The 23,949-nt window shown below is 36.3% G+C and overlaps 2 protein-coding genes across 2 annotated transcripts; one reads left to right on the forward strand and one right to left on the reverse strand.

Annotated features, from left to right (window-relative positions):
- Window positions 1-204: 204 nt before the first annotated feature.
- LOC107813986 (dihydrolipoyllysine-residue acetyltransferase component 1 of pyruvate dehydrogenase complex, mitochondrial) lies at window positions 205-16,388 on the forward strand. Its single transcript, XM_016639308.2, has 23 exons — window positions 205-480; window positions 2,385-2,435; window positions 4,876-4,924; window positions 5,001-5,034; window positions 6,337-6,386; window positions 6,482-6,526; window positions 6,670-6,743; window positions 6,980-7,049; window positions 8,585-8,776; window positions 8,874-8,918; window positions 9,037-9,110; window positions 9,518-9,587; window positions 9,792-10,193; window positions 12,042-12,102; window positions 12,208-12,252; window positions 12,338-12,421; window positions 14,317-14,393; window positions 14,466-14,528; window positions 14,839-14,909; window positions 14,994-15,054; window positions 15,309-15,369; window positions 15,509-15,589; window positions 16,004-16,388. The coding sequence occupies exons 1-23, from the start codon at window positions 365-367 to the stop codon at window positions 16,060-16,062; spliced, it is 1,935 nt and encodes a 644-aa protein (XP_016494794.2). The 5' UTR covers window positions 205-364; the 3' UTR covers window positions 16,063-16,388.
- Window positions 16,389-17,334: 946 nt separating this feature from the next.
- On the reverse strand, window positions 17,335-21,040 carry LOC107813985 (uncharacterized). Its single transcript, XM_016639307.2, has 4 exons — window positions 20,723-21,040; window positions 20,468-20,587; window positions 18,947-19,177; window positions 17,335-18,074 (listed from the first exon to the last, which is right to left on the reverse strand). Exons 1-4 carry the CDS (start codon window positions 20,900-20,902, stop codon window positions 17,709-17,711), a joined length of 897 nt encoding a protein of 298 aa, XP_016494793.1. The 5' UTR covers window positions 20,903-21,040; the 3' UTR covers window positions 17,335-17,708.
- Between the last annotated feature and the right edge of the window lie 2,909 nt (window positions 21,041-23,949).

A 23,949-nucleotide genomic window follows, 5' to 3' on the forward strand; every position in this document is an offset into this window, starting at 1 on the left:
GTTATGTGGAGGGTAGTGTACACACTTACCTTGTGAATATAAAAAGATTATTTTCGAGCAATAAAATCAAAGTCATATCAGTATTAAAAAAAAATACAATAATGATATCATATGAAATTAGTCGATTGTTATTAAAAAATAAAAAGTCATAGTAATAAATTATAATGGATAAATTATAAATTAAGGTTAGAATATAGTTTCATCAACTATAGTTTATGGCTAGTAAGTCTTTTAGTGAGGCGAGAAGCCAAAAAATTAGAAGAAAAAACAAGTTTGTGTGTGTTGAATCAACATATTCATAGCGGGATACAATAGGGATATATAGAGAAGTTGAAGAAAGGAAGCGTGGATCTGCGAACGATCGATGGCGCTTTCCAGACTTCGTCATCCGGTGATTCTCCGAGCTCCTTCTCTTCTCCGTGCTCGCCGTCTTCTCGCCGCCGGCCCATCCAACTCTTCCACTTTCCGATCCCTCCATCAGTACGTTTTTCTCTTTACATTTTTGTCCATTTTTTGAATTCTAGCTCGTATATTAAGAATTACAAATTGCTGAATGTTTTCGTGGATTATAGAGATTGGTAGATGAGAAAAGTTAATCTGTGTGTGTTCAAATTCTGGCAATACGTATTTGAGATTGACAAGTCTCGCAAGCACTTAGTCTATTGCTTTTTTTTTTTTCTTTTATATTATTCATTTGCTCTTTTATTTTGGTGCTTTCGCATTTTAGTTGATCAAGGAAATGGACACCTGTTGAAATTAAAAATAACGAAGAAGCTATAGGGGATGAGTTGAGGACAAAAATGCATTTTTTGGTAGTTTAGGCATGCTTTAGATTAGAAATAGCTAGTGCAGCGGCCAGCGCATACATGGTGGGTTCAACCGCCTACTGGTCTTTGTGGCATACATGCCTAATGCATTGCTCAAATGATAATACTTTGTTCCATTTTGACGAACCTTACTGAACTGTTTGAGACCTCAAATTTGATAGATTTATGTCCTAAGTTACTCTTTTTTTCCTGTTACTGTTTAAGTAATTTGAAGATGTTCGTCTTGTCGATCGACAAATCTTTAAGAAGAATCTGAGGAGAAAGCGGATTTTCCTTCATCTAACATGTTCCAAAGTTTCTATCCAATGTTGTCAAAGGCTCATTTGAGGTGTGCTTAAGCCCTGAAGCTCGGAGAAGGTGAGGGTAGGCTCTTCGGCCACTTAGGCTGCACTACAATGTAGGCAAAGCACTATGGCATGCACCTCATTGCCCATAAAATTCTATCTTGAATAGAACAGTAGTAAACAATAAATATATCTGGAAAAAAAGATATATTAACTGTTAAAGAAATCATTATGAATGAGGCTGTGACTTTTTTCTTGCATTGCATATACATTTTTATATTTTCCTTTGTTGCGCCATTTTCAACAAAAGCTCTCACTTTGCTCGTGCTTTGCGCTTAATGCCCAATAGACTTGGTGCGCTTTTTAACGCTCTTCGGCTTTGACAACACTGCTTCTATCTTCATTTGGAGGGTGAGGATTGGGGTTCATTATGGTGGAAAATTTCAGTCGTGAAAGAAGAGGATTATGTTGTTTTTAGGGCGTGTGCAAGAGTCATTTCATTTAATATCCAGTCAGATTAAGGGTATCTAATGCAATTCAAGAAGCACGCCAATTAGTTTGACTATTATATAACTATGTATCGTGGGAAAAGTGGCTTGCAATATTGGTTGTAGTTTGGCAGAAATAAAATGAATATGGGTGTCTGTTTGGGTGCAGAATCACGAGTAACTGAATGTTGTACTTTGCATAGAAGACAAGATATCAAAGATAAAGTAGTAAAAGGAGTTACAAGAAAAGCAAGCTAAAATAGTAACAACAATGGAAAGGTTTCATGAGTGCTCTAAACTTGAAAAGGATTTGGCACACAAGACAATTAAGTTTAGTTTAAAAATAAGGAAAGGTTTTCCATCTGTTGATCTTTCTGTTTCCTTTCCTCATTAACTTTTTTTGATATACATATATCAAGGTCCTTTGTTATCCATATTGATTTGATAGGTCAAATACTTTGAATTTTAGGTTTTCTTATTGTTGAGGTAAATCCAAGGCAACATTTGGGATTGCACCCCTTCAATGTAGTTAAGTTATGTTCATTATTTTAAAGAAAAAGTGGAGTGATGCACCAACTTTCTAGTACTCTTCGTAATGTACAAGGGTTGTGTACCTGTTTCTGTTTGAATATCAATCATTTTAGCTTCAGAAATTTGTACAAGAGCCTCACTTTTCATTTAATTTCAAACCATTGATTGTAATAGGTGTTCAAACTTATTGAGAAGCTTTCTTTTTAAGCACTTCACCTGGATAAAGTGTGCATTGTGATGTTCATTATTTGCAGTGTTTCTGGGGTGCTGAATCAAATTCCTGATGTGGATGCTACGTCATTAAGGTTTGGATGTTAAGAATTTTTGTCCGTCCATTTTAGTGCTTAATGAATTGGAATATGCCGTCCCACTTCAAATTTCTCCATATAATGGGACAAGTTTAACTGACATAACTTTGCTAGAGAACTATCATAAAAGATGAATGAATATGTAGAACTTCTTCTATTAGCTAGTCATTGTTTTTCCATTTTTTCAAATATTATCATGGTCTAAGTGGTTGTCTTAGATCTAATGCCAAGTCAAAAGCATCAATAAAGCATTAAGCTAGGTAAGCATCTTTTCTGGGGCCTTTGAGTCTCAATCATAGTCCAACCAAAGTCAACCCAATTTTCCAGATTTCATGTAGTCTAGTTGGGCTGTTGAGCAATGATGGATACATTGCCCTAGAAGGGCCTATCATGATGACTCATTGCGTTTTACCCTTCCTATCATGCCTATGGAGGCATGAGTCCTACATTTACATGTTTATGCTAGAAAACGTGAAAAAAACTTGTAGGGCCAACATAAGCATACTAGTACCCTTGTTAAGATACATCCGACAATATAAATCTTTTTTTTTTTGGCGCAACGGCAAAAAGTTGCCACCTTATGACCAGGAGGTCACGGGTTCAAGTCGCGGAAACAACTTCTTGTAGAAATACAAGATAGGGTTGCGTACATCAGACCCGATGTTGTCCGACCCTTCCTCGTACCCCATCATAGGGGAGCTTAGTGCATCGAGCTTTCCTTTCTTTTTTACAAGTTCAAGATGCTGGAGGCGCACCAACTTTTTTTACAGATTTACGTCAATGGGGATGATACTCCCTCGATCTCAAAGAAAAACTTTACTCCCTCGATCTCAAAGAAAAACTTTCTCCCTAAACTTCTTGTTATGTTTTTGAAATCTTCTTGAAAAATAGAAGGTTGTTTAAGGAATTATTTTCTTTGAAATTAAAATGAAAGGACATTGCAATGATGCAAAGTTACAAGGAGATGGAAAAGTAATAATAAAAGCTTCACCAAAGTAGTTATGGATCCTAAGACCTGACTCATTAACTCCTAATGTTTGATAAGAAGCTGATTTATCAAGTAAACTTGTCTACTAATTTTGTTGTCAATTATGTCGAGAAAGATACACGCTTCCCAATGATAGCCATAAGTCTTCTGTATCCACGTCCCGGATTTTAGAGAATCGAGTCTCTCTCTATCTCTCTCTTTCTTCCTCTCTCCACGATCAAAGATCAAGCAAGCAGATGCAATCAAAGAGCATCACCACTTTCTCCATATTAGACTTTTTCGACTATTGATACATGATACAGACTATCTCATTTTTTATTCTATTCTATTTCCGAAAGGAAAAAAGAAGGTGACTCAACTTTTCGAGGAGGGACTTCATTTCACTTTCATTGAAGAAAGCAAGTTTGAGGTTACGTAGGTAATAACTGGCTTATACAAAGGTTAATGAAACTGAACCCATATGGCAGAAAGCAGAAGCAGTGGATCGAATTCGCTCTTCAAGAAACTGCTCGTTCCATATCTTCTGCCTGTCTCATATGTGTGGAACCTGGTCTTTTTCGGTTCCAGCCTCTCCCTCAAATACATGGGTAGGTAGGGGCTGGGTGAGAAATGGTTCCCTCTTGCCAATAGAGCAGAGAGCTTACCTTTTCTTTCTATTAGAGTCGCGAGCTTGTTGTAGTCGGTCCTAGGGAGAACCTTGCTGCTTACTTGCTACCTCGATAGAAGGAGGGATTTTTATCCTCAAACTCAAAGGCCGTTGTTGGATGCTTTCTACACTATGTTGTTGTCTGACTGGGACATATGTTGTGATTAAGATGATGCGCATCTTCATAAATTGGCGGCAATGAAAGTGATAAAGTTCTAGAGACTCCTTAATAAATTCTTCTATTCTTACTATGGGCGCTAATCGGGTTTCTCATATCATATGCAAAGTAAATAAAATTCCGAGAGATTGAAATTTTGACTATATAATGACCAACTAAAGTTTGACTTTCTGCTGTGGTTTTTATTTTGCGGTGCCTATAGTAGCATAGTTTCTTGGTTAGTCCTCTGTCTTGCATATTACACTCTTGGGATGTGTCATACTGGTGGCAGAGCCGGAATTTTCACCAAGGGGTCTCAAAATATAAAAAATTAGATACACCGAAAAGTTTAGGGGAATCAACGTATAGTATATATAATATACAGAAAACAGAAAAATTTATCTAGCAATACAATGTAATTTTCTGACGAAGGGGTTGAATGTGGCTCCGCCACTGATGGTTTAGCAGAAAACCAACTCAATGGACTAATAAGGATAGACAAGATTCTTTGCATGGAGATGATATGGTTCCTTGACGGATTAAGTTGCATCAATATTAATTATTAATCAGTTGACGGTAGATTAATCTTCTCTGTAATTGTTTTTCCTCAAACTTTGTGGGTTCACTAACTATGAAGTTCCGCCAGGCCTTTACATTTCCGTCTGCTCAGTAGAGTTCATGACATACCATCTAAGGTTAGTTGCAATACTTGTCTGCCAATTAAATTTCATTATTTTATGTTTTTCTGATTTAATGTTGAAAATGTTGCAGTTACAAAGTGGTGTTCGGTGTCTATCGTCAGCTGGTAAGTACATTATACAAATGATGTTGCTCCTACTTTATGCCATTATCTTTCCAATATGCGTAGATTGCCTTTAGTAGCTTCTACTGTCGTATCTTGACTCACAAGTGCCAAGACTGAATGAAATCAATAAGTTGTGCATTGGAAAAGAGCATATAAAAAGAGAAGTAGAGTACAGCTTTAGAATTAGAAATTCTTTCAACTTCTGTCATCTAAGAGAAATTGAAGAAAACTTGGAGATAGGTCCTTTAAAGTTGGTGCTTTTTGTAACATTTGTTTGTAGGAGACCATTGTTTTGCTGACGTGCTTATCTCTTGTCTCTCATTTATACTATTTTTTCTATGAAAAATAATGCCCCCATATCATCATTTTATTACATAAATAGGTATGTGCTTCTTGTAACTTCCATGTTATTGGATAAATTGAATGATAAAGAGATAGAATAGTATATATCTACCAAAAAAAAAGAGAGATGGAATAGTAGTTCATTTTCTATGACCTGATGTGTAAATCTGGTGTTTTGGAGGCCGTAGATTTAGCTGTGTTTACTTCTAGGTACCTTCGTATCTTGTACTTAGAATATAGTGGCTGCTCCATCACACTTATTCATTTGGAAAGACGTCTGTCCCTTCTAGATATATACATGTATGTCTTATGTGCTAAACACTTGTGACCTTCTCACATGGGACAGATAGAGAAGCCTAACAAGGCAATTTTGGTCCTAGGTGGTGCAACTAAAATCTAAGGTGTTTCCTTTCCAGCAAGTGTTTGGTTACTATGTGTGTATCTTGTGTACTCCAAATATTTGATTTCGCCATCCTCTTATCAGTTTAATATATGCTTTGTGCCCATTGGCCCACATGATATTAACTCAATTCCTTATCATACGGTTAAGAGCCCAAAGATAGCAGTGGTGCATTAGCTTGTAACGTAATGCATGAATTTTGAAGAGCAGTTAAAGTCTTCAACTTATATATGGGATAGGGTAGTCTTCTTAGTTTCATAAGGTGTTAGGCACAATATCCTCTCGAAGATGTAGGCTTTAGGTGTGTAGTCTCTTGGAGAGACCGTCTTGTCCGATAAAGCTGTGATGCTACTTTCCCCATAAGTGAATCTGTTTTCTATTTGAGAAAGAAAGTGGAAAGATATTTGGTGCCCTTTGTACACGTTAAAAAAATGAAAAATATTTCATTTTTATACAACTTATATTTGAACAATGTGAAAATTTACTGATAATATGAGATTTATGAGGCAGAAATGAGGGCTTTGTTAAATGTTGTAATACTCAATTTCCCATTATTGCAGAGGCTCCTTTGCATACAGAGGTGGCAATGCCAGCTTTGTCCCCTACAATGGTAATGGCATTATTTCTATGAATGATGAAGTGTTCTGCTTGCTATTTCCTTATTATTGTGGTAATTCTTAACTTGCCTGTTCATCTCATTGCCAGACTCAAGGTAATATAGCAAAGTGGAGAAAGAAAGAGGGGGACAAGGTCAGTTGCTTTTCATGGTTACCTGAAGTTAAAGTCATATCTCAAGTTCACGTTAAAACAGAGATAATGCCATCTAAAGTTTAAGGTTCAACAATTTGAAGTTCTTTGTTATTACACTCAGTTGAATTCTGATTTCCTAACAGATTGAAGTGGGGGACATACTATGTGAGATAGAGACTGATAAAGCAACACTTGAGTTTGAAAGTCTTGAAGAAGGGTAAGCCTATATTCCAGTTGTGCTGTATTTATTTATAATTTATCTGATGTTCTTTTTACAAGGTAAATAATGCTCTTTTCTGCTGTCATCATTTTCTTTAGTTTTGTATGTAATTAGTGATCTTTACTGATTCTTTTGCTGTTCCTAAATGCCATAATGACTCACTCTAATCATCAGATTAACCAGTGCACCTCTTTAATGTTTTTGCTTTTGTTGTTTTGGGATATCATTTGCAGTTTCCTAGCAAAGATATTGGTCCCTGAAGGAACAAAAGATGTACCAGTGGGGCAGGCTATAGCAATTACGGTATTAAGAGCTCTCAGATATTTCTCCTGCCACTTTTCCTCTTCAATTTCTCTCCTGTGATTATCTCCTGTCAGTCAAGCACAACGGAAATATAATTGAAGTGATAATGCTGCAGTTTTCTTTTCTCGCTTTTCCTCTGAAGTTCTTTGGTGCAAAATGAAAAAAGAAGTCTGTGTTAACTCAAGAATTTTCATTGTCCATTTTATTTGCACAAACAGCAAGGGAACTTAAAAATCTCATTTTGGGAAGTGTGTATTCTCTCTGAAAAGTTTGTTCAATTCTTCCCCTTTCAGAAGAAAAGAAGCATGGGCTTCTTTCGTAGAAGAACTTTATTGTCTTGGTTCAAATTCAATATCTTTTCTTTCACTTGTATTTTTGATTTAAATTTTCCTATTCGTAGCTATAGCTGGATATATATTTTGAAAGCTTAGTATCATACTCTATAAAATTGAAACCATTGGTTAGAAATTCAATTAAAAGTTCTTGATTTATAAAAAAAAAGTTCCGTTTTCCCCAAAAGATAAGTATGAGAAAGATAAGTGCCGGAGAATTTTGATGGAGTAGGATACCTCCTTCCTTCCCCTGTACTAGAAAGCGAATGGTATAAAGGATCTCATATTCAAGTGTCGAACTTGGAGGAGAAAGTAATGTTTGAAATAAATTGATAGTGTCCTACCTAGAGAGAAGCGATAAATTTGGTTCTTGGTCTTCTCTATCTTTATTTGGAGAACATAACTGTTTCAAAGTTCCTTATCAAAAAAGAAATTAAAAAGCCAGAATTGTTTCTAAGTTATTCTTGACTAAATTTAACTCCATTTTCGTAGTTGCAGACCAACTGTACTAAGGAGCAATTTAGTGTTCTTTCTTTCGATGTTTCTAAATTTTGAAAGAGTTACCAACTTAGAGCTTCTTTATTTGTCAAGTGAACCTTACTGGGTGAACTTGAGAAGGATTTCCCCTACACGGTTGAGATCAAACAAAAATAGCGAAGACCAGAATGTCGGCAAGTATTGTAATCTCAAAAGAAGATCAATAGGAGAGAGTGTTCAATAGGAGAGGTAAACTCAGGTGGAAACAATACAAACTTTTAACAGAAGTGGGCAATCCCCATTTGGAAGGATTGTGTATAGTCTCCCTAGTCCTTTATCTATTCGAATCAGATCCCTTTTTCTGTTTTAATTTATTTTTGCAAAAAGTGTAGCTATAAAGGCAATAACCATCTTATAACTAAGACATGAAGATGTCGTATTAAATGTTTTAGGAGTCTATTAAAAAGTTCTTGTCTTTTTTACGTTCCTCAATTGGCAGCTTATTTTGCTATTCTGATGGTTGAATTGTAACCAATCTCTACCTTAGTGTGACCCAAAATCCATTACCTGTGAAATTCAGGATGACTGTCGCCTTTATTGCTTAATTCTGGCAATGTTCTTCAGCCTAACTAGATTGGATGTCTCATTTCCGACATGCTTCTAAACGGCTTATATGAACTGCCATTTACATCTGGTTATTGTAAACATTTTCTGCTAATTGAGTAGGTGGAAGAAGCAGATGACATACAAAAAGTCCCTGCTACTGTTGCTGGTGCATCAGAGGTTAAAAATCAGGTATCGTCTCAAACAGATGCAGCAACGGGAGACAAGGTTCCAGAAGCCAGTCCTGTGAATATCAGCACATCTGAACTTCCTCCTCATTTGGTCCTTGATATGCCAGCTTTGTCCCCAACCATGGTATGGACAATTCATAATGGACTCTTGAATTTCCACACTATACTTGTTTATTTTTCCTTTCAGTGCTGATAATCTTTCTTTGAACTTTTACTTATAGAGCCAAGGTAACATCGCTAAATGGAGGAAAAAGGAAGGTGACAAGGTTGGTGTTGCATGATATGAGGCTAATGAATTTATCACTAAAATACAATGACCCAGACATCAGGCAGTGATGATTAAATTGCATATGCGAATAGTATCTTATTTTTCTTTTGATACAGATAGCGGTTGGTGATGTTCTCTGTGAGATAGAAACTGACAAAGCGACCCTCGAGTTTGAAAGTCTCGAAGAAGGGTAAATTTCCTATCACATTTTAGATAAGACATTTCATTGCATGAGAATATGATGCCTTTAGAGATTTCTGTTATCTTTTACTGTACTCTATGAAGAAATTTTCATTATCCGAAAAAGCAGCCTTAAAATATTGAAGGAAGAGTCCTTCCTGCACTGTTCGTATTAACATTACATAATAGACAAGGCCTTCCTAGTTATATATTAATTTTTGGGAGGAACACATGAGGTTGTTCATTATGGTTCTCATATTTCCGAGTCTTCAAAGTAGGGGACATTACATTCCATCTGTATCCTTATTGCGCTTGCAGATTGTGAAAATTTCTTCCTCTGATTTAATATTGGTTTTACAATTTCATATGTTCATTTTGATGCCCTCAAAAAATTATTTTTATTTGGTATAAATGCAGATTCTTGGCAAAAATAGTGGCACCTGAAGGTTCAAAAGATGTGGCTGTTGGGCAGCCTATTGCAATCACAGTAAGTTGCTAATGCTCCTCTCTTTTCACCAACTGAGAAAAGTTACCGAACTTTTTTGTTGTCTTAACAATTAGAAGATGCAAATCAGTCGGTACAGATATGGGTAGGGACTTGTCTTAGTTCTTCTTGTTAATTTGACCGGTTAAAGTTACTTTCTAGGCATTATAATCCTTTTGTATGGAATTAATTCTTTTGTTTTGCAAGGTTGAGGATGAAAATGATATTGAAGCAGTGAGGACATCAATCAGCAGCAACAGTGTCGTCAAGGAAGAAAAGGCGATCGGTCTGGATGCCACAGCGAAACCTAGAACTCAGACGACGGGTTTCAACAGAATCAGTCCAGCTGCAAAGATGTTAATCATGGAACATGGTTTAGATGCATCATCAATTCCAGCATCTGGTCCTCGTGGTACCCTGTTAAAGGGAGATGTTCTCGCTGCATTGAAGTCTGGAAAGGGATCAACCAAAATTTCGTCAATTAAGAAGGAAACTCCATCTCCCCCTATGGTCGACCAACAAGCTACTCCAACAGAGTCACTTGGGTTGAAATCTGATGAACAACAAAAAGATGCTTATGAAGATTTACCCAATAGTCAAATTCGCAAGGTACTACGAACTACGATCAACAGTTATCTAATCCTGTATCCTATAGTACTTCTTAGATAATAGAGCTTTAATTTTGTTGCATAAGTTATACTCTATCATATTTGCTAACACATTGGGAAGAAATGTAAGGAAGATCTTAACTCGTGGACAAGACTCAGTTTCATCTATCTATAAAAAATAGAGTCTCTTCAATTCTAAAACGTGGGTCAGAAAATAAGAGATGAGAAAGGATTTATTAATGATTGATAATTTGATGAATACAGGACACACCAACTTAAAGGTTTAAACACAATACACATTTTATTTGCCCATTGTAAGACTATCTTTTTTCAATTTAATAAAGTAATAAAATTTTATTAATGAAGGGCATACATACGCGTTTACAAGAAATATACCAAAAGGTAGAGAAGCCTCAGAAAAAAATATGGTTCTCTATGAATAGCACCCGATCTTCTATTGTTTAAGGAATCTCGCGGGTGCACCAAACACAGGTAGGGAAAAGAGGCTACTCATCAGATGTACAAAGTCCTTCTCTACTCCAGCAAAAGCTCTCCTAGTTCTCTCTCTCCAAATGGTCCATGTAAGTGCAAGTGGAGTGATATCCGAAGCCCCGCGTCTTCTTCTCCATCTTCTGAAAGTCCAGCTAAAGAATACTTCTTTAATCGTGCCTGTATCACCCATTGAAGGCCGAACCAGCCCTGTATTTCCCACCACAAGCGAGATGCAATCTGACAATGTAAAAGGAGGGAAAGACAATATCTAACTAAAAAACTTAACTCTTCCCACATTCTAACTCTTAACTTGTTGCACTAACACTTAACAATCTAAAACACCTCTTCAACTTAACAAATTCCTCCCTGCTCACTCCTAGGGCTGGACATCTGGCCGGCAAACTAATACAGGGTTCCAACATTATAGCAAGAATAGAAATTTGTTTAGCTCTGATGCCATGCTAAGCATTGGACCTTTTGCCAAACTCAACCCCAAAAGCTAGCTCAATAGGTGAGGATATCTAAGACTTTATCAGGAGATGACAACCCATTTCCTCCACCAATGTTGGACACTTAACAAATTTAACACTTCGAAGATAAATGGTGAACATACAAATATGGAGGGGAAAAGGTGAATAGTAAAAGATAAAAATAACTTGTACAAGAAATTGAGAGTCGAAGTGATAACATTTAGAAGTTTGTGTGTTATTATGGAAGTAATTTTGGTTTTTTTGTTTTTTGGGAAAAGTTTTGTTTTATTTGGAGAAAGCAGTTGTGTCTTGTTAACCAAATAAATGTGATAAACCTTTTTAAAAAACTTGTAGTGGCCTAAAAAATTTAAGATGGCAGTAATAATGAAAGTAGAATTTCAGAATTCAGTGTTCTTAGATATCATTGCACCTCTAGACCTACTGAGTTTTCCTTCTTGAACGAGTATTCCTTAAGAATAACAAATTGATCTGTGAGATCTGAACTTAGAAGGTTCAGTTTGCAAGTCATCCAAGGAGAAGTTGAAATATGAAGAAATATTTTCACATTTAGAAGATTCAACATATTACGACTTAAAATAAAAAATATGCTAACAAATCAGTTGCTCAAACAAGGACGCCAGGTAGGGTATTAGCTTTTCTTTTTCCCTCTTTTCTGCTGAATTGGTCAAAAGTATGTTCATTGTGGTTTTTGCTTTATTCTTGGGCTCCGCTTTCTACTGGGCTTATGCGTCTACATCGTTCTTATTTTTCACTATGCATAGGTCCCATTCTCTTCTTGATGCTTCTACATGTTCTTCTACTTGCTTTATCAATGTATTTTTCAAGTGGAGTTCCCATTCTCGTTGCTCAATCCTTATCTTTTGCAGGTGATAGCAGCAAGGTTATTGGAATCTAAGCAATCTACCCCTCATTTGTATTTGTCCACAGGTTCTGTCGATCGTCAAGTTCGAAGTGCTTTAAAGTAGTACCCTTAGTAATTTACTTGTGTCTAACATGTGGAACTTTTATCAAATTAATTGTCATTTCTAGCAGATGTTATATTGGATTCCCTTCTCTCCTTCAGAAAGGAGCTTAAAGGTATAGAATTAAAGTGTTTAATTTGCCTTGTTGCTTTTGCTGATATTCCTTCATAATTTGTTTGGCACATTTTTAACTTGTGCAGATAACTATGATGTTAAAGTCTCGGTGAATGACATTGTCATCAAAGTGGTTGCAACAGCATTAAGAAATGTACCAGAAGCAAATGGTGAGATAATATTAATATTTCATTGCTAATTAAAGTTCTTAACTTATTTCATATTAACAACTAGAATGTAGGACGATGTGAAGCATAATTATATATGAAGCCTAATTGCAAACTCATTTAGTATGTGGAAGCAAGTTTTCTAGCTTTGTTAGAGGAATGGCCATATCTTTTTTCTCCATTTTGATATTTCCCTATCAGTTCCATTTAGTTTTTCCATGTCAGGGAAAGACCATGTGATCCCTGAAAGGAGGTGTAGGCGGGAGAAAAGATAGGTTTTCTGGTAAATGCGGTTGGTATCTGTTGCAACATGCACTTAGATATCCTAAAAGTCTTTTACAAACTTATATTTGTCGTGTTCTGTTTTAAGTACTTCAGAAAATTAAGAGTTGTATTTCGGTGTAGTAATGAAGATTGATAATGTTGCATTAACGATAATTTACTTGTCTTTTTTCCCTTTGCCACAAATGCTTAAGGAGTATCAAAAAATTTCTTATTCGGTAAGTCCAGAAATGAATATTGACCTTTTGAAGTGAAGCTATAAATGTATGTATTTCTATTAATATAAATGAAGCATGCTAGCTCTCTTATTTTCAAAGGTTGATCTCCTACCATGTTTACAGAGAAGCACTTAGATGAGAAGCTTAACCATTAGGCTTCATCCTAATATGTGAAACTATTACCTTCCACAACAAAATCATGTACTACCGCTGCAGTCGGGAGTGAAGCCTCTTAACAGTTCAACTTTTCTTTGCGGGAAAGAGTACTCACTTTGTAAAGTAGAAACTCTTTCTCATTGTTCCAAACTTTTTTCCTCACGAAGTAGGAGACTTTTCTAGTTACAAATTACAGTATGCTCTATTAATATTAGCAGATGCTACTGTTACAAACTAACAGCTCTCTATGAACACTTGTTCTCTCTTTGTTCCTCTTCTTATAACTCAAAAGTTATCTATCCATTGACTTTAATACTGTGGAAAGTCAAAATTGTTAGTCAGACGGGCTCAAGAATTCTCCAGAGATATTCTCTCATTTTGGTATATTTTGTAACTTGTTGTGGAAAGAGTTGAATGAGTTTACAGTCTACCTGTTCCTTTAGAGTTAAACTGTCATAGCACCCAAGGGTGTGATCAGTGAAGTGGGTTGAGAACCATAAGATCTTAGGTTCAAATCCCAGCGAAGGCAAAAACACTAGGTGATTTTTTCTCATCTGTCCAAGCCTTGCTAGACAGAGTTACCCGGTACTTGTGCTGGTGGAGGGTTGCAGGTACCCATTGAAATTAGTCGAGGTGTGTGCAAGCTGGCCCGGAGACCATGGTTAAAAAAATAAAAATGAGACCACTACTTCCATGAAAGTTTTGTAGTTTTGGGTCTTCTCCCCAGCATACATAATAACTTTTGATGTCGATGTCCATCTATTGGTGTTTGTCTAGGATACTGTAAAATGGTAACTTGACATTTTCTCCCATTTATCTCCGTACATCATGATACCATCTATACCAGCAATTGAGAGTATAACAGTTTTGCTGAACTTTTCTTCTCACAATACCCTTTGGCACTCCCTTACAAGCAAGAAAAGCTGAAAAGGTTGGGGAGGTCACTATATTTAATTGATGGCTATTTTCTTCAAATATAGTCTCCCGCTATCCCAGATTGATTAATTCCCAATCTATGCTTGTTCTTCCTTGAATTTTACTAGTAAACTTTAAATTATCAGCTCGCTATATGAGGTCCCCTGTACCTAGTGAATTCTATTATTTCCTGTCACTGGGTATTTTCATTGTATGATCTCCAATAGATAGCTAGAACAATTACTTCCTGATGACTAGCTCACTAAGGAAGCTTTCTCCCCTGAAATGTTAGTTCCCTGAAAAGGTTAATCTGTAAATCCATGACAGCTTACTGGGATGTTGGAAAAGGAGAGGTGGTGTTTTGTGATTCTGTTGACATATCAGTTGCGGTTGCCACTGAAAAGGTATGCAACATACTACAATTTCTTTGGACCTCATACAAATCTTGTTCTCATCCCATTCTCTTTGAGTTACAGGGCTTGATGACCCCAATCATCAGGAATGCTGATCAGAAATCCATATCCTCAATTTCTGCGGAGGTAAAAATGGATATAGTGTTGAACCGTTTTAATGCTAGCCACAGTATTTACTTTTAAGTTGGGGATATTGAAATTCTGCGGTATGTCTAAACTATAGAATTATGACGCTTTGAAAGAAAGTGCATTTTTGCTCTCAGAAGTTAGCACTAGAAATATGGTACTTTCTGCTGTTCTTAGAAGTTAGCACTAGAAATAATGTAATTTCTGCTGCATGTATAAACTGTTTTTCACCCATTTTTATTTAGGAGTCTAATATCTCAGCTTATTCTGGTATCTTACCTTCTAATTATCGTATGCTTGTGCATGAAAGATCAAGGAGCTTGCTGAAAAGGCACGGGCTGGAAAGCTTAAACCTAATGAATTCCAAGGCGGCACTTTCAGGTGAATAATCGACCTTGGGTACTATGTATTGTATAGAGACAATTTCCTTGGTCAGGCGTTATATCTTCTCTGTTCTTTATGCAGCATCTCAAACTTGGGCATGTTTCCAGTGGATCGGTTTTGTGCAATTATCAACCCCCCTCAGGTTCTTATACTTTTCTGCGTTAACATGCGGGAACACTCCTGCATGAAAGATATATTTTATCTGCTTTCCCTTGACTCAATAGATTAGATTTCCCATATTGCCCTCCCCTGAACTGTTAAAAGTCCTAAACTTGATGCATTAGATTTTATAACTTAAGCTTAATAGGTCCGTCAGAACAGGTCATTTCTGCCACTGCTCATAAATCTGCTTTGCCATTAGCTTGGAATCCATAACATCGTAATGTCTTTCCTCAGGCTGGTATACTTGCTGTTGGTAGGGGAAATAAAGTTGTTGAAGCAGTGGTTGGCGCTGACGGTAAAGTTCTGACTGAAAATTCTTCTGGCACAATTGTTTCTCTACTGCAATTTGTTGAGCATTGCCAACCCAACTAGTTTGGAATTGAAACATAGTAGTAGCAGTTGTTGTTTGTTGATCTTTGCTTCTTTCTTTCCAGGAATTGAGAAGCCAGCTGTAGTTAACAAAATGAGTTTGACTTTATCTGCCGATCATCGTGTCTTTGATGGAAAGGTTGGAGGTAAGTGCAAACATTTGATCTCTTAAACCTTGTAAACTGATAGTTGACAGAGGTTGGCATTACTACTTGTTGCGTGTTTGCACTTAATCTTGCAAATCATCGCCAAATAATTTCAGGTCCTAAGTTGATTGTACCATCAGTCTTGACTATCCAAAGTTCGTAGTTGTACATTTAATAGATGAGCATGCAAGATCAACCAAAGTTTTGTTGTTTGTAACGTCCTCTAGTTATCCTTGGTTGTCAAGGCACCAGACGCTAAAATCTTCTTACAGTATATTGTGTTTCTTTTGTGTCTTTTGATAATTAAGGAGTGTATTCAGTTGCCATCCAAGTGGAGTTTATCTTCTTTTTTGTTTCTTTCTTCTTTGCTGTTGCGTGCTGATGGGTGAAAGCAAATATGGATCAATCTTGCAGGTGCTTTCATTTCGGCATTGTCTTCTAACTTCAGTGACATCAAGAGGCTTCTAGTGTAATACAATTGAAATTTACTTTCAAGTCTGGGAACAAAATATACTACAGGACAACCTGTGCAGGCGGCATAGATCTTTCAGATTTGCCTTTTTCAGATCTCAAGCTTTCTTGTATTTACTGGTGCCATTTTTGTTCTTGAGGATGAGAATGATTTGAGGTCCATAAAATTGGACTAGTTTCAATACGAGTGACAACACCGTTTCTTCAGTGATATTCTCGACAAAGTTTATGATAATGTCATACTCCTATCTGCTTTTCCTGTAAAGTTGTACAATAAAGTGCCTCAGTATTCTTTACCAAAATAAAGAGCTGCTGATTCTTTTTCCCCCCTTCTGGCTTGGTAGAGTTTTCAAGTTGTTCCTTTTTTTTCTTTTGTTTGTACGAGTATATATGGTGTACTGGCTTTGATATTGGCGCTTTTAGAACAGAAGCTTCTAGTCGTGGTTGTATCAGCCGATCTTTTTCCAGAAGGATCAAGTTTTAATAGTCTTTTTGGCCAAGCTTCTAAAATCATAAGCATTGTGAGAAGCATTGTTTTTGGCTAACTAATTCAAAAAACACTTTTGAGTAGCAAGTAGTATTTGGCCAAATTTTTAAAAGTATTTATAAGTATATTTTTCTCAAAAGTGCTTTTGAAAGAATGCTTTTGCACTTTCTCAAAAAGTGCTTATGCTTTACTCAAAAACACGTTTTTCCACTCTAAAAGCTGTTTTTCCTCCCTAAAACCTTAGCCAAACATTCTAACTTATGAAAAAGGCATTTTTGGCCCCACACAAAAAAATAACTTTTGACTAAAAAAGAAGCTTGGTTTCCCAAGAAAAGGAAAACAAAAAAAGAAGAGTAATTTGAACTGTATTAGTAAATATAGTTGTTTTCCAATTTTGGAGTGAACTCTACTTAATCACGGAGTACTTGCTATATATACCTTTAAAATGGAAATATAAAACCACAACGGTGCAATCAAATCGAACAACCTAAACATGCGCAAGAATATGGGAGCTAACAAGCGAACTAAGAGGATAAGAAAAGTTAAAAATCGAACCAGAACTAGGTCGTCATGATTCAACCAAAGTGGCCACGTTTCTCGTGGGCATTTGCCATTGCCTGACTGATGGCAGGGACTGAAAATTTACTACTTTGCCCCTCTAAACAGCCCTCGAGATGGCTGTCAGAGAAATTCCTGGGAATTATTTTAGTTCAATGCCACGAGACCGTATGTGAGCTTCGATTATAATATTAGAGCTGAGAAAACATGTGTCACAAGACGAGCAACGTACAACAGCAACCAAAATCTCTTGCTATATCACCAAACAGCAGTTCAAAGAAAAGAATATTGGTTGTCAAGTTCGGTCATAATGACCTTCCAAAGCTTCCAATTTTAACTGTCAGTTCGATATAAAATTTTAAATTAAATACAACACCTGATAATGAGAAGGATCCAAAGAATTGCTGCTATGGTATTGTCCCTTGCAGTTGAGGGTCCAGTTAGAAGTGTCCTCCTAACACTGAAGTTATAATAATCCACTGTAACAGGTGCTCTTAATATCATGAAAATTGGAAACAAAGACAAACTTCCCTAACCAGAGTCCAATTTCCCTCCTGTAGCCTTTAAGCATCATAAATTATAGAAACCAGAGAAGAAGTACCTTTATTCCATTGTGTAGTCTTTAATGGCAAGAGGTTCATACCATTGTGGACCGAATCCAGCAGCTTTTCGTGCTTGCTCATTAAAAGGAGGCTTTAAAGGCCCTCTGAAATGTGTCCTTACTGTGGAGTGGAACCTTTGAATGACTTCATTGTCTACATCCATGGTGTCACTGTTTTCTTGTGACGGGAGGTCGTCTGGATTTGGATTTCTTGATCTCAAGCAAAGATACTTGAACCATTTTACTCCAGCAGCACAGTGAGTTATTTCTTCGGGATAAACCACATTCTCTAATAATTCAGCTGTCTGATTATCACCGCCATTGCGGAAACGGGATATTGTTGTTGGTATCACATCAAGTCCTCTGGCCTACATTCTCAAAAAGTGTGAAGTCAGCAGTCTGGTATGGAAAAGTGAAAGCAATGCTACAAAATAGAATGACGATGAACTGCATAAAACAAGCTTTTGATCAATACCACTGTTGAGAAACTTGTTGATATATAAGATATATTGGAAGTCCACACTATTCATTTAAGTTTTGCTAATACTTCAATTCTGTCTAAGACATGCATATCCATCACAGATGCCTTAAATATGTCTAACTGCGTGAAATCACTTTATTACACCCCTGTTTTCATGTTAAGCTGGAAACTGCTCAAGGATCACTAGTGTTAGCGATGAATGTTATGTATGGAAGAAAAGAATAACTGAGGTAATAATGATATCGCAATGCAAAATTCAGCAGTTTGTTAATATCTCAGCTTGTAATGATCATGAATCTGATCTATTAGTGCCAGATTGACATAGCTTGCTGACCACTCAATTATTATCACGTAATAATTGATATGTTACATAAAATGAAATTGAAGTGACAATAAATAGTTGAAAAAGATCATGAACGAGGGAAACTTAAATTCTTCCTTTTGTTCAATTTTTGGTTGTTTCATATATGATTATCATACATAAACTATAAAGTTACAGTGAGCTCTTGCATTATGAATGTTTCGCATTTGAATGGATAAACTGCATAATGCAAATGAATTTTCTGGAATGAACTCTTATCAGAGGGCTTATGAATTTTTTATCAAAACTATTGACAAAATTAAGACATAAAAACTTGGTTCAAAAGCCAGTGACTTCCAATGAACTCAATCGAGACTCCACAAAGAAAATGTCTTTTTGTTACTTCATTCATGAATATCCTGATTTCTTTTATCGTGTGCAAGAGATGGAGATAAAACCTCATGAACACAGTGTTCAATAGCCAAACGAGCCAATAGATCTTTGGAAGTTGCAATGGCTGAATCCCACAGGCCATCATGAGCGGGTAAAGCTCCATAGAAAGATCCGAGTTCCTTAAGCCGTGCAGCAAGCAGAGTAAAATGCCGCCCTTCATCTTGTGCAACTTTTACAAAATCAGTGAAAAATTCTCTTGGTATCGACTCTTGCTTGCCAAATCGAGCAATTATATCCTGTTGAACGACCAATGGAATATATAATCATACTGGGAAAGCTAATACGTTAATTGCATTTGAGAAGTAACTGGTATTCAAAAATGCATATATCCAACAATGAATCATCAAATAGAGGTGTACCATCCACCATGCTAGGTCACAACAGCGCTAACAACCTTGTTTGATGTTCACTATCCATGAGAAATCGTATGGTGAAGCAGGCCCATTTTCTTCAACTTAAGCTATAGAAACACACACACACACACACTAAGTTTCAATCTGGTTGTCACAGAGAAACTTGTGAGTGCAGTGGTAAACCCCACTCTTGTTCCCGTTTCTAGTGCAAAACAACCCATTCCGCCTGAGAAACTATATCTAGTCTACCATTTTCTGAACCAAGTACTATATCCATTAGAATCAAGCGTATTACCATCATACCAAAAGCTACATCTGATAGCAAGAGTGCAACTTATTTCTTAACCAAAGCCTTCAAGCAAGCGCCATGTGCAATCACGAGTACGACCCGGGCCATCCCTGACCAATCATTTGGGCCTTGCCATAGGCAGGATGTTGGCGTTACCCAGCAATATCTAGAAATCTCAGCATTCATTAACTTGCTCTATTACTAATTTATCTTATCAGCAAAGACCCTACGAATGTCTTCACAAGCTAATAAAGACTAAGAGCCCGTTTGGACATACATTTTTTTTGCTTTTTTTCAAAAAAAAAATTGAAAACAATGTTTGGACATACAATTCTTATCATTTTTTCCTTTTTCACTTGAAAATCTATTTTCAAATTTGAAAAAGTGGTTCTCACCACTTTTTCAATTCAAAATGGGAATTTTCAAGTTTTTAGATTTACAAATTTACCCCATATTTTTAAACAATAGCATTTTGATTGTTTATGATATATCTTTTGTTGATTTTTTGGGTTGCTACTTCTTTTTCTTTGTAACATCTGCATCTTCTTGATGCCTTTGGCTAATAATATTCACTTACTTCATCAAAAGCAAAAAAAAAAAAAATTAGCATTTTGATTGTTTATTTCAAGTAGGATAATCAAATTGGGGTGGTTTTGATATTTTTTACAAGTTGTGGGGTATTAATCATGTTTTATGGTTTTGAAAAAAAAGACATCCAAATATGTTGCAAATTTTTTACTGAAATTCCAAATTTGAAATTTTTTTTTGGAATCATGTCCAAACGCCTACTAAATGCTTGTTTCCCCAAAAACTAAAATATACCTGGGAATACATAACAGAAGCAAAAAATAGAGGAACTCAAGAAATGAGGTGCTTTTTATTACCCAAGACAAGTCAATAGCCCAGCTTTCAGTGTGAACAAGACTGTGTACAATGGCCTGTCTACTCTGCAAGCTTCCCGCTTTCCCAAGCTTTGGCATGAGACTTGGCGACACCAACTTCACCTATTCAGCATTATAAGCATTTCCCAGTAAATTTCACGCACAAAAATAGCAAAACAAGCATTTAGCTCTTAGACATTTCATCGAACAGGTGGTAGGCATAGGAAACAATAATTCGAGCAACACAAAAAACATTACATTTGTGAGACGGGCTGGGCGATCAGGAACAGGGAGTTCAACAGAATGATTATAAGGCAGAGAAATGAGGCCTTTTAGCCATCTGTTGGCTACTTCATCGCCGATACGAGCCTTCTCGACTGGGTCAGCTGTGTTCAGAATTCGCAGTGCAGCTTCAACGAGAGTCTCTTCTGTGCTCATTACTCGTTATTTCTCTTGTTTGGTTTTTGATTGTAATACGAAAGGAAAATATGGCAAATAGAAGAATTTTCTGACCTTTTGATTGGAAGTCAGGAACCGGTTGGAAATGGAAAAGCAAGAAAAAGTACAAAAATCATTGAATATCATTGACCAGTTTCTATATTTAGTTTTATTTCAGGTTAATATTATAGTACAAAATAACAATAAAAAAAATAGAAAGCATATGATTTAAAGTAGACATACTAAGGGGTCGTTTGGTAGGGTGTATAAGAATAGTGCGGAATAAGGTATATTAGTAATGCATGAGTTAGTAATACAATCATTAGTTATGCACATAGTAATTCTTATCTACTGTTTGGTGTGGTGTATTAAAATTATAATGCATTGCATAATTTTTAAGAAAAATAATTGTTTACAAAATGCCCTCCATATTCTCTAGCTTTAAGGGACTTTAAGGATAATTTTTTCTTTAACCATACTAGTGCATGCATTAATTGCCTTGGTATTATTAGTGTCATGGTTTTCTATGCATTACTTATATATATGGTAATACCAAGTATGATATATAACTAATACAAATATTAGTTATATACAAATTAAAGAAATGTACCAAACAAGGTATTAATAATGCATAAAGATAATACTTGCATTAGTTTTACTAATACCTCCTGCTAAACGACTCCTAACATACTAAAGACATATTCTCAACCATTGCTGTTGCATATACAATCTTTTCTTCCATTACATTTTATATATTGTTTAAAATTATATAGTTTCCGAGATAACTTTTTTTTTGTATACAATATTAGGCATATTTCGTCTCTTTTATCATCTGGTGCAGGGTTGACGGTAATGTCCTCATGATGTGTATCCATGGTCTGCCAAGCAATGCATTATACCTTATGTCGCCATTGAGGACTTGCAACTTTGTGTTCTAAACAATGCCGGACATGTCGATTGGAAGGGTGATTTCTCCTTTTGTTACTTTGCCGGTCATGTTGAAGCCGTGGAAGATCCGGGAAGCGGGTATGATCTGATCGAGCAAGCCAAGCCGTTCTACTACCCCTGACCTGATCACGTTGGCCGAGCTGCCTAGATCCACAAGCACACGTTTAACTTGAATGTTGTTTAAAAGAAATGAGATTACCAGCGCGTCATTGTGTGGTTCTGTCAAGGTCTCGAGATCCTCTTTGCTGAACGCGAGGGTGTCTTTGGCCATGCGGTCTCGGATCGGCCCTTCCATTGTGGCAGATATTTTTGTCCGCATGATCATGGGCCCTTGGGGAATGTCGATCCCTCCAATAATCATATGGACGACATGCCGAGGAATCTTTTTTGTACCCAGGTTGGGACAACCACACCATTTTCTTCTTGGTTTTCGAGGTAGTTGTTTTCATCTCTATTTACTGTGTTAGGCATTTCGACCTAAAATTTGAAGATCTTGGACAAGAACAGGTGTGAAAGATAACTTGTGTTATGTGGCGAAACCAGCAAGAAAATAATCACTATTATTTTTAGCCCCACGGTGGGCGCCAAACTGTTTACCGTGAAAATGGTAATAATAATTAAATTTGATTGTGGAACTCAAAAAATATGTGATCTATTTTTATGCTAGTTGTTAATCCTCCAGTATATCACTGGCAGTCCTTCGATGAAATGAGAGTTAGGAATAAGGTGATAATTAAACCGATAGGTTGACAGTCGGGGCCTCGAGGTCGATTCCGGAGCTCGGCTGGGAGCTATCGAGGGGGGTCGAAGTGTGGCTAACAATTATAGTAAAATCAACGAAGGCTCTTTATAGATAAGCAATAAATGATGAACAATAGCGAAGATAGTAAATGGAAGCAATAATATCAAGAGAATATGTTAGAGAGCAAAGAGAATGTTCTTGTTTATTTAGTATGGAGCAATCAATCCTTACAATGTGGTAAGGACCCCCTTTATATAGAAAAATGGGGAATCCTATTATAGTACAAATGCATTTATTATAAAGATATAGAGATGAGACAACTAATCGACGTCATGATGCGGACTTAGACTAGCCTGACAGACTTTGTCGGCTCTAGCTGTACCCTTTGGGAAATCCCCTCTTTTCCAATATAGCCGTTGGCCTGCGTTGCCCCGAGGTCGAGCATCGACAGCCCTCGAAGGTGTACCTCGACCCCAGTATGGAGCCTTGGGAAGTATGTTCGCGGGGCATCATAATGACGAGGAAATTGGTCCCCCGATTTCACCGTGCACAAATACGACAGTAATAGTAATTATATTTTTATCTTTAATTTGTAATGAAGGATAAAATTAAACAAAACTCGATAATTGAAGAGTAAATTTAGATATTTTTATTATTTTCATCATTTTTTAAATATAAAATGCTAAGGGAATAAATCCAGAGCACGAGTGACAATCAGTATATTTAATTTGTAATATAAATATAAACTTTGATTTTTGAAAATTTTATCAAAAATTATACAATTGAAACAAACTGTTTGATGTCACTATTTTTGTAGTTAGAAATATACAAAAAAAAGGTAATTGAAAAAAATCTAATTAATAAAACTGTTATGAAACAATAAAAGAAGAAGAGTATTGCAGAGAAAAAAAGAGAGGAAATTCTTATTGAATTTTTGGGATAATTTACAATGGGGTAAGACCCCTCTATTTATAGGAAAAAAATGACTTAGCCACAAAATAAAACTCTCTACAAGATAGACATTCACTCTAAATAGAATTCTATTCATAACACTCCCCCTTGAATGTCTACTTGATAAGTAATGTGCCTCGTTAAAACCTTAACTAAAATAAAACCCAATGGGAAAAAAATTTCTAGAATAGGAAAAAGAGTACACATATCTAATAATATACCTTTTGGTTGTCTCGTTAAAAACCTTTTAAGGAAAACCCAGTGGGACAAAACCTTGTAAGAGAAAAAGAGTGCAACGCGCATTAACTCCCCCTGATGAGATCATCAATTCACATCCTTGAGTCTTCGCATCCCGATTTTGTACACTAGTTTCTTGAAGGTTGACGTTGGTAGAGATTTTGTGAAC

The sequence above is a fragment of the Nicotiana tabacum genome, chromosome 11, assembly GCF_000715075.1.
Source record: "Nicotiana tabacum cultivar K326 chromosome 11, ASM71507v2, whole genome shotgun sequence".
NCBI classification, from domain to species: domain Eukaryota; kingdom Viridiplantae; phylum Streptophyta; class Magnoliopsida; order Solanales; family Solanaceae; genus Nicotiana; species Nicotiana tabacum.